Genomic DNA, 15,270 nt, shown 5'->3' on the forward strand with positions numbered 1-15,270 from the left:
ATGCCGGAGGAGGAAGAACGAGAGAAAATAGCCAAAGTCATCCGACAGTGGAACAACAACAGACTGGACCTGTTTGAGATAAGCCAACCTGATGATGTGAGTCGTCTGTGAGCGTCAGTCCCATTATACACATAGATTGGATTATTAGCTTAGATGTACCTTCAGTAATTCATTTTGAAAATGAATCAATTTATCGGTTTAAAGGTTGTTGTTTCCTGATTGTTCAAATGTTACTATTTTCTGGTTTGTTTGCTCCATGTAACAAATAAATTATTAAAACTGAATAACTTTGGTTTGTGTACAAAAACAAGAGAACAATGATCAAATTTTTTCAAGATTTTTGGGGCATTTTTTCTTTAGAAATAGCGAAAACTTGAGGAATTCGGTTAAGAGGATGTTCCATTTCCTTTCAGAACCTGGATTTTCACGGCGTGATGCGCTTCTACTACGAGGACCACACTGAGGGTAATGTGGCGACCAAGTGCCTGCGTGTTTGCAGCAACTCTTCGACTCGTGAGATCATTGAAACTCTCTCAGAGAAATTCCGGCCTGATATGAAAATGCTGACAGCTGGTTATTCCCTGTACGAGATCCACGACAAGAAGGGTAAGCATTTTGTTCCTGAACGTACAGTAAATAACGAGATGTCATTGAATTGCCGCTATTTTTATGAAAATTGTGATGTTTTCATAGTTTTATCCGACAACAGATGGTTGACACCAATGTTAATAATTGATTTTTAAGCAAAGCTGGACATTAAACTTTGTTTTATGTGGATGAAGAACGCAAACTGGACCAGGATGAGAGACCTTTGATCGTTCAGTTGAACTGGAACTCACACAACAGAGAAGGTCGTTTCGTGCTGAAGAACGACCAGGAGAGTTGTCAGGTATCCTCAACCTATTCCTGCGTGAATCAAGTAGTCGCATCACTTTTTAAAATTAATTTAATTGTTTTTTTGCTACAGAAATTGGTATATTTTATGTCCTGATTTGTCCACAAACCAAAAAAATGTCCTGTTTACTTTAATGTGTTGAAGGAAAATTGTCATGAGAAGGAGAAAAGAAGCATGATCCAAACCTTCAAGAGGACACTGTCCTCAAGAAAAGACAAGAAGACCGATACGAGCAAAACTAAAGCTGCTGATAAGGTTTCAGGAGAAGACGACAGGTAAAATGTTTCGTTGTTCATGATAAATTGGGTTGTCTGTGCTTAACTGTCAAAATTGTCCAACCAACATCCAGTTCAACTGAAAAGCCACAGAACAACAACATTTATGCGTCTCAACGTGAGACGAAACATGGCACTGAAGACAAAAAGACACTGAAGCAGGCTGCTGCAGGCGAGTAATTGCTTTTTTTTTTCCAAACTGACCCTAAAATAACTCAAATCTTAAAAAAATGTCACAGTTTAATGCATCTACAAAATATACTTTCCCAATACTGCCACATTTAAAGGTGCATTATGTAATAAATGATAAAATCCTCCTAATATGTCACAGAGACTCAGGAATAATGTTCATATAACAAACTGAACTCACCAACAACAACAGTACAGACAAAATATTTGCATTATAAAATATATTTTGCAGACTGCAAATCATGTTTATGTTTTGAAATCATGTTTTGGTGTCATGTGGCGCCACCTACTGTTGTCTACCAATCATTGCAGTCAGTAGAGTCTCAGCTGTCGAGCAACCACAGGTTGCCAGTTACGTCAGAAAACTGAAACCTAAAAGACCTCTGTATTTTGAATTTCAATGTAGTAACTGTTTTTGGCCACATTCTTACATATAGCGCCTTTAATTTATAACTGTATTTTACAAATATTTTTGTTTACATTCCCCTTGAACTTTTGTCTCCTGGCTTTGCAGATCAGTCTGAGTTACCATTAGGGCTCAGAGTCAGTGACACCTGTGAGTATGAGATACAATGGTCTCCTTGGATAGTGTCATTTTCACCATGACCTTCCTTCACCTAACAGCCTCTTCCTGACCCCGACTGCTGTGCTTCCCCTTTTCAGCTGAAGAAACCTTCCTCTCTGCAGTCATAAATTACACCAACAGCTCTACAGTTCATTTCAAGCTGTCACCAGCATACATCCTCTATGCCACGGGACGCTTCGCTCTGCAGCGCCATCGCAGCCAAGGCTCTCCGCTCTCAGGACAGACCCACAGCGTAACCTCGGTCGCTAACAAAATGGTGGCCATGACAGGGAAGGTCATCCAGGCAAGTCTGAGAAACCAATTTACTTTTGTTGCGCAGTTTAATACCAACAAAATCAAGTTTAAATAATACTGCAGCTTTGTTTGTTCTTCAGAAGCAGCAGACCAGCGCTGGGGCTCTCGCCTTCTGGATGGCAAACTCCTCTGAGCTGCTGAATTTCTTCAAGCACGACAAAGACCTCAGTCTGCTCACACAGCAGAGTCAGCTCGACCTCTGCCACCTGGTGCACGAAACTTACAGGTGAAACAAACTGCACATTTTAGGGCTTTGGACTCCGACTGAAACTGCAAACGCAAACGACTCAACACATCATCTCAGGCCACAGCTCTCTGCCTCCTATCAAACAAATCACTGACTGTACTGAAATGAAATCTGATCCAAATCACCTCAATCCTTTTTTTTGCCCTGTTAAAAGCACTACAAGTCTCAATGCACCAAAACAAGCAGCTTTAAAAATAGCTTCTCTCGAACTGCAGCAAATCCCAAACATCCATGATACACCATGAATATTAGCTCTGCAGGAGAATTTTGAAGCACTGAAAAACAAAATCAATGCACGTATGATCACAAATAAGGTTATAATTGAACTCATTTGTCAAAGAAGGTTCCATGTTCAATATTTGTGTTGTTAATTGGTCAAATTAGATGACGACTTCTCTGGATTTCAGGATGTTGTTCGTTGTTTTATCAATGTTCCGAGAAATTGCAAAGTCATTTTTAGTTGCGTCCCATGAATATTGCTTGTTTTTCTTAAAATTGCAATGTTTTGTTTTGTGTTGTTGACTCTGCAAAAAGAATTGAGCTGAGCAAACATTTCCCCAACTCAGGTCACAGACAGAAGTGAAGTCTTAAAATTCATTGAGTACAACTCAAAGCAATGCGTCTGTTTTTTTGTCTTCCAAGTTGCCTGCTGCAGTGTCTCCACAACGAGTTAGCAAAGCATTTGCCAACTTTTTTGATCGATCCTGAGCAACATGGCAACCTACCGGCTGGAATTGGTAAACACTCATCTATTATACTGAAAAATATAATACTAATATATCATGTTAACTTAAAGCTGCTGTCAGTGATGTCATGTTTTTGTGAACTTCCTGTCCACTGACCTCTTGATCACTGATAGCCGTCATATATATGTGTCACATATTTGAACAAAAGACAAACTCCTGTTGACAAACAATTGCTCGTGTTTCTACCAGAATAGACTTACCTCACACCTCAGGTGAGTCTGCAGAGCTTTCTGCAGGGATGACTCTGGGTCAGTGTTTCTCATTCCTGGTCCTGCACGTTTGAGGTGTTTCCCTGCTCCCACACACCTGATCAGAATAAATGGGTCGTTATCAGGCTTCAGCAGAGCTTACTGACGAGCTGACCGTGTGAATCAGGTGTGTTTGAGCTGAGAAACGTCTCAAACATGCAGGACAAAGAGTGAGAAACCCTGCTCGAGGTCAATATTCCAACTGTTCTCTCTCAACATCCGTTTAAGTTTAGTTTCACAATCTCACTCATGTCTCAGAGGACTGAGGATCATTCACTGCAGTCTCACTTTACTAGCGTAGCCTTCGTTCCATCAGTTGCGATGGACACAAGATCTAACCACTGCTATTCTGAGAAACACAGAGTCATGTTAATGTTATTCAGCTTTGTGTTGACTCATATTATAAGTGGGTGTAACTGACTTCCATGTATACTCACCAACAACAACAGTACAGACTAAATATTTGCATTAAAAAATCTATTTTGCAGACTGCAAATCATGTTTATGTTTTGAAATCATGTTTTGGCAGTCAGTCAGTAGAGTCTCGGCTGCCGAGCAACCACGGGTTGCCAGTTAAGTCAGAAAACGAAAGCTAAACGACCTCTGGGAGCAGCTGTGGCCTAGTGGTTAGGGCTTCAAGCTTGAGACCGGAGGTGTAGCCGGTTCGATCCCCGACCAGTCCTTGAGCAAGGCCCCTAACCCCCTCAAGGCAGCTCGCTGCTCCGGGTTAGCGTGTACTTCACCTCGCTGTGTGTGTTCACTAACTCACGGATGGATTAAATGCAGTAATTGGGACTAATAAAGGATCTTAAAGTAAAGTATTTTGAATTTGAATGTAGTAACCGTTTTTGGCCACATTCTTACATATGGCACCTATAAGGTTGGAATACACATATATAACATAACTGAGCATAAACCCTCTGCTGAAGTCTAACGTCTCCTGTCCTGTCTGTTGCAGAAATGGTGTTAAACACCTTAATGAACACCATGTGTCTGTTACGCCGCTGTCGGGTCAGTCCTGCTCTCACCATTCAGCTCTTCTCCCAGCTCTTCCATTTCATCAGCGCCTGGCTGTTCAACCAGCTGATGAGGCCGGAGGCCAACGCTCGAGGCCTGCGCTCCCACTACTGGGGAGCAGCTCTTCGCCAGAGGCTTACCGCCATTGAAGCCTGGGCGGAGAGGCAAGGCCTGGAGCTGGCTGCTGACTGTCACCTTGGACACATGATCCAGGTCAGTCCGTCCCTAAACTTCAAGTGTACACAATATTAAAAACAATACTTCAACCTTGAAATTAATACATACAATAAATGAAATTTTTGCAAATCATTCTAAATCCACACAAAGTGTAATTATACTGCAGATGGTCCTTTAGAGTATTTCACACTGAAGCTTCTTTGTGAGATCATTTCTGAACTTGTTTCTGATTAGTAGATTTTTGCCTCAGGTTTAATTCACCATGTCTGAGCACATTCACTAAGTACAGGCTGCTAAAATAGTTTTTTTTTTTTTTTTCCTGGCTGTTTCTAGGCAACCACACTCCTGACCATGAATAAGTACTCAATGCAAGACGCTAAGGACATCCAGACTACCTGCTTCAAGTTGAATTCTGTGCAGCTGCAAATGTTGTTGGCTGGATACGTCTATGCAAACACAGAGCCACAAATCCCCTCTGTGAGTAGTATTGAGTGTTTTCATCCTCTCATGCTTCCATGTTTCCTGATAAAACAATGATGGTGCTTCAGAGACAAACTCTTGCAAATCAATATCTAGTCAATCAAATTGAAATAACTATTACAAATCAATTTGATTCGTAGGTTATTTGGTGTTGAAAACAGCCCAAATCAGATCACCTCCATATATAAATATAGTGTTTAATTTAACGATGAGTGTGGTTATAGCCTCGGCTGCAGAGGAGAAACTAAGCAGTATGGATTTAACAATATGAATAATTAACAACAATGAATATGATGATGAATAATAAATGAAAAATAGTAAAGTGAGTTGTCACATTATCTGATTGCTTCGGAATGAAATATTTCTCCAATACTTTGCTCGATATTAGGTGTGGGGAGAAAGAAAAGTTAATGTGACTACCTGTTCCGAGCCAAATCGAGTTTTGCCATTTAGCGATTATTACAGGACATAAATTCTGCAGGCGTGCATGACAGCATTCATTTACATCATTACTCTCCGTTAGTGCTTGGGGTTTAAATTTACCATCAGCCAATGTGGCCCCTTACTAAACAACAATAACCCAGCTGGAAATGTGCCATGACCTCAATTCAGCCACTAACAGTCAACCTCAAAACAAACATCAGCATTCATATTTAATCACTGGAAATATCAACAGAGTGAAGGCATCAAAATGCAGCGAACAAACACCACTTTCACTTGGGCCCAACACAATTTCTGAAACACACAGGAGGCTGGTTAGTATTTAGTCAGTTTAACTATGAAGAGACCAAAGTAAAGTGTTTCTTATTGACGATATGTATATTTAAGTTTTGATAGTTACTGTATTGTATTCCATATGCAGAAATGTTAGATTAAAACATATGTTTTCTATGTTTTGGCGGAGTTAATCTATTTCTCAAATTCACATGACCTGTGGGCCAATGAGCATTGACTTTGGTCAGGAGAGGGTTTAAAATCCACCATCTATCCATCATCTACCGCTTTTATCCTCCACTGGAGGGTCGCGGGGGTGCTGTGCCTATCTCAGCTGACATAGGGCGATAGGCGGGGTCACAACCTGGACAGTTGACCAGTCCATCACAGGGTCACATATAGAGACAAACAACCATTCACTCACACTCTCACACCTACGGTCAATTTAGAGTGACCAATTCACCTAATCCCCAAATCGGCAAGTTTTTGGACTGTGGGAGGAAGCCGGAGAACCTGGAGAAAACCCACGCACACACGGGGAGAACATGCAAACTCCAACCAGGGCTCAAACCCAGGTCTTCTTGCTGCAAATGTCAAAGCGCTAACCTCTACACCAACCGTGAGGCCCGGGTTTAAAATCATGTTTAAAAAAACCTGTAAAAATACTATTATTGCCGGTTAAATAGCTTTGTTAGAATATGACACATATATTCTTCATTATATAATATATATCATGAATTATATCATATATTCTATATATAAAAAATGAACACTAGCTCCAACTCTAATGTTGCACTGATGCTGACAGATAATAGAGACACTAACTTAGAAAGATAATAAGCAACAGCCAAACCAAGAGCTCAGTTACGACAAAACATCAACTGGCAAATAACGTTGCACAAAGGAAGATGAAAGCATTGTAAGAGCAGTTGCAATAAACAGCTGTAAAAAGAACAAAAAATAAACAAGTGTTTGCCGAGATGCTAACAGAAATCTCAACTTTGCACTAAGGCTGTCTTCAATATTTGTTTATCTATTTGGTCCATATAATAGAAATGTTGAAACATTTTGAATCGTTGTTTCCCAAAACCTGATAAAAAAAAACATTTTTGTTATTATGGACCAAAGAAACTATTCACAGTGAAGAATATGATCATTTATCAAATTAGTTGGCGATTAATTTGCATTCCTACTGCAAGAGAGGGAGTTTGTTTTGCATGTTTCCTTTGAGCCAACATTTCAAAAAAAAAAAAAAAAAAAAGTAGGTCAAACTGGTCTTTGTCCTCCCCGAAATATGCTTTGAACCTCACATCATCCAGATGAAGCTCTTGAATCATCTGGATGATATTTTCTTTGGGTATGACATCACAACATTTTTTTGAATGCATTAATTAATTCAGTGAGGCTGCAGCAATTTTACAATTATCTCAGCAGCTGCCAGGTTTTGGTTGCTTCGGCAGTAATGACAGATGTGGTGGGAGTGCAAAAGGCAAAGGCATAGGTTAAAAACACCTCTGGCTTCCTCCCCGTGCATTTTAAGACACTACATGTGAACAGTTTAAAAAAGTGTGGAATTGATTATAGGACACTGGGAGTGATCTGCAGGAAGGTCTTCAATACTTTGCTGAGGGCATATTGAAGCCTTGTCGCACATTAAAAAAATGCACTTACCCAAATGTTCTTCCCCAAAATATTCCTGTTTTCATCCCCACTGCAGGGTTTGATTGATGCTACTGTGACAGCCGCCGAGGCCTCAGCAGACAGCTTGATCCGGAGTGAAGGACGAAACATCCAGTTGGAGGAGAGCCTCGACCTCCACCTACCCTTCCTGCTGCCCGAGGGAGGATACTCCTGTGACACCATCAGAGGGATCCCACCAGGGTTGAGGGAATTTATGGAGCCGATTTGCCAAAAAGGTGTTTGTTTCTGAAAAGTCATCAAAATCAGATTACAGTGATGTGTTGATTCTTAGACAGAGACAACTAAAATAGGCAATTTGTCGGGTTGAAATCCTTCTCTTCAGGTCTTTGCTCTTTAATACCTCAACCCAACTCCAAAGGCGACTGGACCGTGTTTTTCAGGGAATCAAATCCTCTTGCAAAGAGCACATACTTGGTAAATATTCAGAAACCCAGATGAGTTAAAATGTACGTTATGCATTAGTCATGTATTTATTACTTCTATATTTCTTTGACAGGCAGTAAACGAAGAGCCCAAGATTGTGACCACGACCCTGAAGAAACCTCTCAACAGTGGGATGGGGGTCAGCATCGTGGCTGCAAAGGTGACTGCCTCAGTTTTCACCATGTGCTCACTAACTATTTAAACACGAAGACGATCAACAAGTTGTTTTTTAACAAACTAAAACATTATGCTCTTCTTCTTGTACAGGGAGCACAGCAAGAGAACCTTAGGATTTACATCAAATCTATTGTCAAAGGAGGACCAGCTGAAATGGTGAGATGTAGCGCATTTCTGTTGTAGATGAACTTGAAACTTGAAATTAAAAGTAAAAAGGGGGAACAATTTTGTTGAGCAACCAAATCAAATAAATCTGTTGTGTCTTGATTGCACACAGAATGGTGGATTAACAGCTGGGGACCAGCTGCTCAGTGTGGACGGTCAAAGCCTGGTCGGCCTCAGCCAAGAAAGGTAGCTGCATAACAGTCGGTAGAAAAATGTTTATATGTTTTTATCCTTGTGATGGATGGCACGAATGAACGTCCATAACTCACAGAGATGAGGACTGGAGTCATTACGACGTAGAGTCTCTGTTTTGATGCAGTTTCCAGTTTGAAGATAAATTATAAATAAGTATCTAATACAGTGGTGGCTCGTCAATAGGGGGCGTGAGGGCGCCACAACCATCAACAATGCAGACAAAAGAAGACTTCTGTCTGGACCACCAGTTTAAAATACATGTATCCGATAGTTATGTAAAAGAACATAAGACAATAACATTTTCTTATGTTCTGATTGTTGCAGTTGTAAAAGTTAGTTTCCTGCACTTTGAAAGTGGAAAAGTGATGCAATGGAGGCACCTTACAAATATAAAGTTTTGTGACGTATGTATTATTGACATATTGTGATGTATAAAATGTAAAGCAGCTATTAACTACTAAAAGCTTAAACGTATTTGATGAGGAAGATAGTCCTGTATTTGTCCCGCAGTGGGGAAATTTACATCGTTACAGCTGCAATGACCGTAAAGATAATAAATAATAAACATGCATTACCAAAAAAAGTACAATATATAAATATATTAACACTAAGACTATAAAAAAGGTTAAAAATAGAATGTGTAATGTACATTACAGACAGTATTTCATATTTCATTACATCTATAGAGTGCGGACTAGATATTTACATAAAGAGCAGCCCTGGTCTAAGTACTGCCAAAGCTGAATAGATGAGAGTTTAATACACCAATGAAATGAATGGTGACTGTATTGATTTTATATTGTTTTAGGGCAGCAGCCATCATGTTGCAAACAGGCCCTGTTGTGATCTTACAGGTTGCAAAGTTTGCCGCTAATTACCACGGCCTGGGGGCTGTGCTGAGTGAACCAGCCCCAGACAGGAATACAGGTAGAACAAACAAAAATGTCTTTCATTTTTTTATGTCCTTCATGACCTAATAAAGGCCTTTTATTGCTTCACAAGGTGATGAAATCACTGCTAAGCCACACGGTAAAGCGGGTGTTTTGTACAGTGCAGCAGATCCTGGCGCCTCTGAACAAATCCACGGGGAAAGCAGAAGAAACAAAGAGCAGATGATGCAAAGAAACAGGCAACTTTATCGCTCCAACCCTAACATGACCAGTGGGTACACTTGCACTGATTTCTTTTGCTAATGTGAAATACTATGTTTAATGCTTGAGGGTTTTCCAGAAGAATAAGCCTTTGTTTCCTACTTATTTCAGCAGATCTGGACAGAGATGTTGTCTGTGATGTGAGAGGGAACATGACCTCTGTGTCCAGTGTCAACCTTTACATGGATGTAAGATAGCAATTCATTTATTCTATTTTTGACTGTTATATTATTGTACATGTTGAAATCCATTCATATCTTCATATATTTTTGATGATGAACTCCATGTGTTTAAATCAATCACACAGTAAGTGTTAAATTGAAGCTTGAGTTGAAAACAAAATTGCAATATCAACATAATATTGATGTATCACAAAACTTAAGTGGGCAATTGTTTCTTTTTTTTTAAATGATAAAAATGTTATTGATGTGAGAACCCCCCCACCCAAAAAATAGTGTTCTTGATCACTACTTTGTTTCTTTTCAGACATTTCATAGGGAATACTTAACACTTCCAACCAAAAACTCACAAGACAAGGAAACATCTGAATCCAGTCGACCGCTGCAACATTTTGTGCCTCTGGGGCCTTTAGATGGAAGAAGCCCCACTAAAAACAACTTTATGGTAAATTTTCCAAGTCCTTCAGGCTGTAAATATCTTATATATCATCATAATATGTTCTACTTAGTATTTACAGGAGGTGTAAACAACTGAAAAGCTTTCAAAGAATGATTTACACAACTGGTTAAATGTTATTATTATTATTATTATGATAATTATTAACTGTTTTAACCCCCAGCGTCAAGCACTGTCACAGGAGAACTTATACATGGAGAGTGGACGCCCCCTGCTGGACAAAAGACAAAACATGTGGGGGCAACAGGATTGGACTGCAAAACAAACCATGAGCCACTCTTCATCATTCCCGATTCGCTCCAGCGTTTCTACTCATGACATCCTCTCTGATTTCACATCCCCTAAAAAGCCAGAGCAGAGAAGCGGCGCTGGTGTCTGGAGAACCCCCTTTCCCCAACATTCAACACCAACGCCTTCGACTCAGCCCATTCGTATAGACATCCCAATAACCAGAGCAGTGAACGCACAGTCAAAGCCTCCACTCATCACCTTCCAGAGTCCATCAGTGCAGCCAGAGAATATGAGACAAACTCTAATCGGACATAAACGGGGTTCTCGGAATCAAGCTGACCACACGTATGCGATTCCAATCTCTGCAGCCAAGAAGCTGCCTCCACCCTCTCTTCCATCACAGCAACACAGACGCAGTATCTTCAAGGGTCAAGCAGTAAAACCCCAAGTGAGCATCACGCCAACAAAACACGTCTCCTTCCAAGAACCTCCCATTCAACAGAAACAGTTGCAAAAAGACCCACTGGGGCCATGTGATCCGTGGAAGAGGGAGACACGGGAGAACCTGCAGAAGCAGCACAGGCTTCAGGCAGTGGAGCTCCTGGAGCTGGAGGTGGAGGAGCTGCAGGCTAAAGTGAAACGCTCAGCGGACGAGAACGACAGACTCCGCAATCTCAGCCTGGAGTGGCAGTTTCAGAAGAGGCTGCGGGAAATTCAGCAGAGAGAAGACGAAGATGAGGATGAAGATGAGAGTTTGGGCATGATGGTGATGATTCAGCAGCTGGATACAAGAGCACAGGTGGGATACGGGTCACAGGTTTTAGTTCAACAGAAAGTCTCCCCAACTGCTAAATAATATTGTTTAAATAAAATATTTTTTATTTGTTAAGCAGCACACCAAAAAAAAGGTTAAAAAAGATTAAAATTACATTTAACATGCTGAATGTATAATATAAACATTCAATTACTTTTTATAACTTTAGTCAGGCCTTGTGAACACATTTTGTATATACGTTACGTATGTATATATATTTGGTTTATATCATACAGATTATACTGTTAAAACTGTGGGATTTTACCAGAGCTAACTGGGATTTGTCATAAATTATGAAAATAGGTTTACATTTTATGAAAATTCTATAACTGCAGAGTTGCATCAAAAATTTAAAACAACTTTTCAGCAACTCCACAGTAGATTGCGATTTATCTGATTTATCTAAATTAATTAAAGGTGATATTTAATAAACCTCTACTGCGCACAGAACATATATTTTCATTTGTTTTTTTTTAGAGCAAAATAAATTCTGGAGGAAACACCAACAGGTACAAAGAGGAGGGACAGCAGACAGGAAATCATGTCTGTCAAAATGAAGATAAGGCAAACACAGGTGAGCAATCACTCACTCGTGCAACACGAATAAATAATGAAATGCTCAGTTTAATAAGAGATTCAGTGCTTATCAAATATATGTGCAACATTTCTATGTTTGGCAGGTCAAAGGTCAAGTGGACATACTGAAGACATTCATGATGTGAAATCAAAAGAGTGAGTTGACTGAAGCAAAGCACTACAAATTAAATGAACCATGACACACATTTCTACTTGTGACATACACTATCAGAATAAGCTGATCTGATTACATATAGCTTTGATTCCTGAGTAAAGTAATTCCGCAGACAGACACCAGTTTCCCTCTTTGTAAATGACTCCGTATTTCTGTTCTTATCACTGTTTATTTGCAGAAACCACGAGGAGAGAATCAAGAGCGCGACTGCTCCTGAAAAGCTCACGTTCAAGGAGCGTCAGCGTCTCTTTGCCCTGGCGTCCAGTGCGTAAAATCAAGATTAAGCCACATAAAAAGAATATTTGTCCATATGAAGAAAAGATAATCATGTGTTAGAAAAACAAAATGACAGTAGAATTTTAAAAATATTAAAAGGCAGGTTGTGCGTGTACTAACTGTAGCGGTGTTTCTCTTTGAGTGCAATTAACACTGGACTTAAGTTAAGTCCAGATTTTTAGTTTCATGATTAGTTTCCTGCTGTATCGTACTTATTTTCTTATTTCTTGACAATATCGGAATTGATTTAGAAATACAACTGAGGCACCTCTCCTCACTGTTTCATACTTGTTTAAGAATCAAACATTTCCTCATGGTATAAAACTGTTGTTTGTTCCCTTGTGTAAAAGTTACTTGGTGCGCTGATAAAACTGCACCACTGCTTTCTCCTGTTCTTGAGTTTCGATCGATCCTTGCCGCAGTCTGCGGATCTCATTGATGGCGTCGATGCCTGAAATCTTCCTCTGCTTGACCAGGTAGCAGGCCAGCATCGTCCCTGTTCTGCCATGTCCGTGCATGCAGTGAACTGCAACACCCTAAAGAGAAGCAGTACAACATTTTCAGGTTAGGGCCTGATCTACACAGAGACAGAGTTTTCCTTCAACACGGCATTGTTTTAGTAGATTTATTCCATGTCAGTGTTTCTGATTGCTCCTGAGACAGGCAAGCACAAACTTGGCTTTATTTTAAAGTATTTTTCAATCTATGTTTGACAGGTATGGAATTCTGTACTCCGACAAAGAATATTACAGTCTTTTCCCTAAAGGGAGCTACATTTTCCTCACTGTGTCATGTGTCAAAAGGTGTAGTGATATTCTTGACTTTGCCATGTCGTGGCAAGTTGTGAAAGTACATAATAAACATAACATCACAGCTCATCAAGTATCTGACATCTTACCTCCCCCTTAGAGTTGGCCTCTTCCACGATGGAGAGAAATCTATCAATCTGACTCGCCGAAGGAGGAGTGAAGTCGACTATCTTGATGTGGTGCAGCTGTAACTTTGGGCACGAGTCATGATAAGGTGGTTTTCTCTCACACAGGCAAACCAGGTGCTGGATGCCGTTGTCCAGCAGATACTGGTATTCGCATGTCATCCTGGGCAATGCCAGTCCGGCCAGTTTGCCTGGCTCCACCCAGGAGAAGTTATGTGGAGGAGTGGAGGCCATGATTATTTAACTAAGGACAAAAAGAAGTGTTTTATTAAGCATACAGCATTGACGGTCATTATTAAGACCCTGTTTCAACATCACATATATATAGGGGTAACAAAACTGTCCTAGCCGATGTTCTTACAACCTGATCTCACTTCCATGCACTGTAACACATGAATGCTTATGTCTATTTGTGGGAACAAAATTTTGTTTTTGACAACTTTGGCTGGACATACATGCCAGTTGTGAATGTGTATGTGTAAAAAAAAATAGAGCAGGAGGGGCCGAGTGACTCAAAGCACAAACATGTTTGTTTGTATGCTTTGTTGTATGCTTTTGCATACTTTAAGCTAAAGACACACACATGTGGGTGCACCCTTTTACTGCAAGACTGAATTAATTCTGTATTAAATGCTGTCGTGCCTGCCATTGCCACTGGGAAGATCTTGGTGCTGCTGTTGTAAGAGGCACAGTATTTTTTCATTTCCTGAAGACAAAATCATAATGTAATCTAATTATGCAGCTCATAGATATTCCATCCATGGTCCTATGGATGCATTACTTTAGCAGTTAATAGACGTTGTCTAAAAAGGTTTTGTGAGCATTGTTACAGTGCTTCATTTCCCCACACAGAACACACAGTTGTTAATGTTTGACAGGTGGAAGAAGAAGTAGTTCTTAGCAACTGAGCCTTAAACTTGAAGTGAAGTTGTTAACAGAGTTTTATGTCAGTTCCATGTACATCATTAAATGTAACACCATAAATATCACAATACTTGTACCGCAACAGCCTTTAGAACCAGGAAAAGACATCACAGGAGCCATATAATTATATGATAGGAATTCACAATCTAAGACAATACCTCTGACTCATGCCACACAATATTGATATAGACACTGATACTTAACACAGCCCAGCCCTACTACAACATAGACATACACTGTGAAGCAAGCACCACGAACACACAAGTGTAACCAAGTATGACATGTTCATTCTGGCAATAATTATCAAGTAATTAGGTAAATATTACCTTTTTAAGCAAGTTAAACAGTTCAAGTGAGGCGGATGAAGAGCCTGTGGGGAAAATCAGAACGTAAACACAACAGACCGTGTATCTTGTCGAGCTGCTATTTGTTTAGCAAACGTTAGCATACCGGCTATTCTGGATAGTTCACTGTATTACCGAGGGATTAGACTCATTCAACTGTGCATACTTCATCAGAACACGACAACTGTTTGGATGGAACACACTCATTAAAATCCACCTCGTTTTTTACAAAAGTTTAGTAACAAGAGAAGCAAGTTTAGCTACCGTAACTAGAGAGAAACTACTTCACAGCGACGTTAGTAAACTAGCTAACTCTCTATGTAACTATACTCGCTAAAACAAACGTTTACCATATCCGCATTTTATATACAAATCACATGTTATGTTACTTACAGATCGTTCTCGTTGAGACGAATCCACTTGGCGTGTTCACAAAGCCGATGCTAACCGTCAAGCTAACATGCTAAGTGGACTGAGATGAACTCCGTTCACGCTCACTTCGCGGAAGCTATATATACACACACATATATATACACGTGAAGTGTGGTGCAAAGAAGTGCATCGTAAAGTCTAATGGCTGATCCATCAGTGACGACGTCATTTCAGCGTAAATTCATAGACAGCCAACGGGTTTACACCTTCATGTGCCCGTATGTCGTTGTCCTCTGTTAAACGGCCGT

The 15,270-nt window shown here is 40.1% G+C and overlaps 2 protein-coding genes across 2 annotated transcripts; one reads left to right on the forward strand and one right to left on the reverse strand.

The window, feature by feature from the left end:
• On the forward strand, positions 1 to 12,384 carry LOC310938019 (afadin-like; the record flags this gene model as incomplete). The annotated part of the gene is made up of 21 exons (XM_083902410.1): positions 1 to 96; positions 414 to 606; positions 783 to 889; positions 1,040 to 1,170; positions 1,245 to 1,342; positions 1,874 to 1,915; positions 2,023 to 2,228; positions 2,320 to 2,465; positions 3,129 to 3,223; positions 4,439 to 4,710; positions 5,008 to 5,151; positions 7,586 to 7,784; positions 7,892 to 7,983; positions 8,066 to 8,152; positions 8,260 to 8,325; positions 8,447 to 8,520; positions 9,338 to 9,456; positions 9,532 to 9,690; positions 9,795 to 9,868; positions 10,480 to 11,357; positions 12,291 to 12,384. 21 exons carry the CDS (start codon positions 1 to 3, stop codon positions 12,382 to 12,384), a joined length of 3,372 nt encoding a protein of 1,123 aa, XP_083758536.1.
• A 354-nt stretch (positions 12,385 to 12,738) lies between these two features.
• LOC310937833 (dual specificity protein phosphatase 23-like) lies at positions 12,739 to 15,057 on the reverse strand (the record flags this gene model as incomplete). The annotated part of the gene is made up of 4 exons (XM_083902206.1): positions 14,984 to 15,057; positions 14,573 to 14,616; positions 13,287 to 13,566; positions 12,739 to 12,924 (listed from the first exon to the last, which is right to left on the reverse strand). The coding sequence occupies exons 3-4, from the start codon at positions 13,554 to 13,556 to the stop codon at positions 12,739 to 12,741; spliced, it is 456 nt and encodes a 151-aa protein (XP_083758332.1). The 5' UTR covers positions 13,557 to 13,566; positions 14,573 to 14,616; positions 14,984 to 15,057.
• Between the last annotated feature and the right edge of the window lie 213 nt (positions 15,058 to 15,270).

Source organism: Microchirus variegatus (genome assembly GCF_963457635.1).
Source record: "Microchirus variegatus genome assembly, chromosome: 16".
NCBI classification, from domain to species: domain Eukaryota; kingdom Metazoa; phylum Chordata; class Actinopteri; order Pleuronectiformes; family Soleidae; genus Microchirus; species Microchirus variegatus.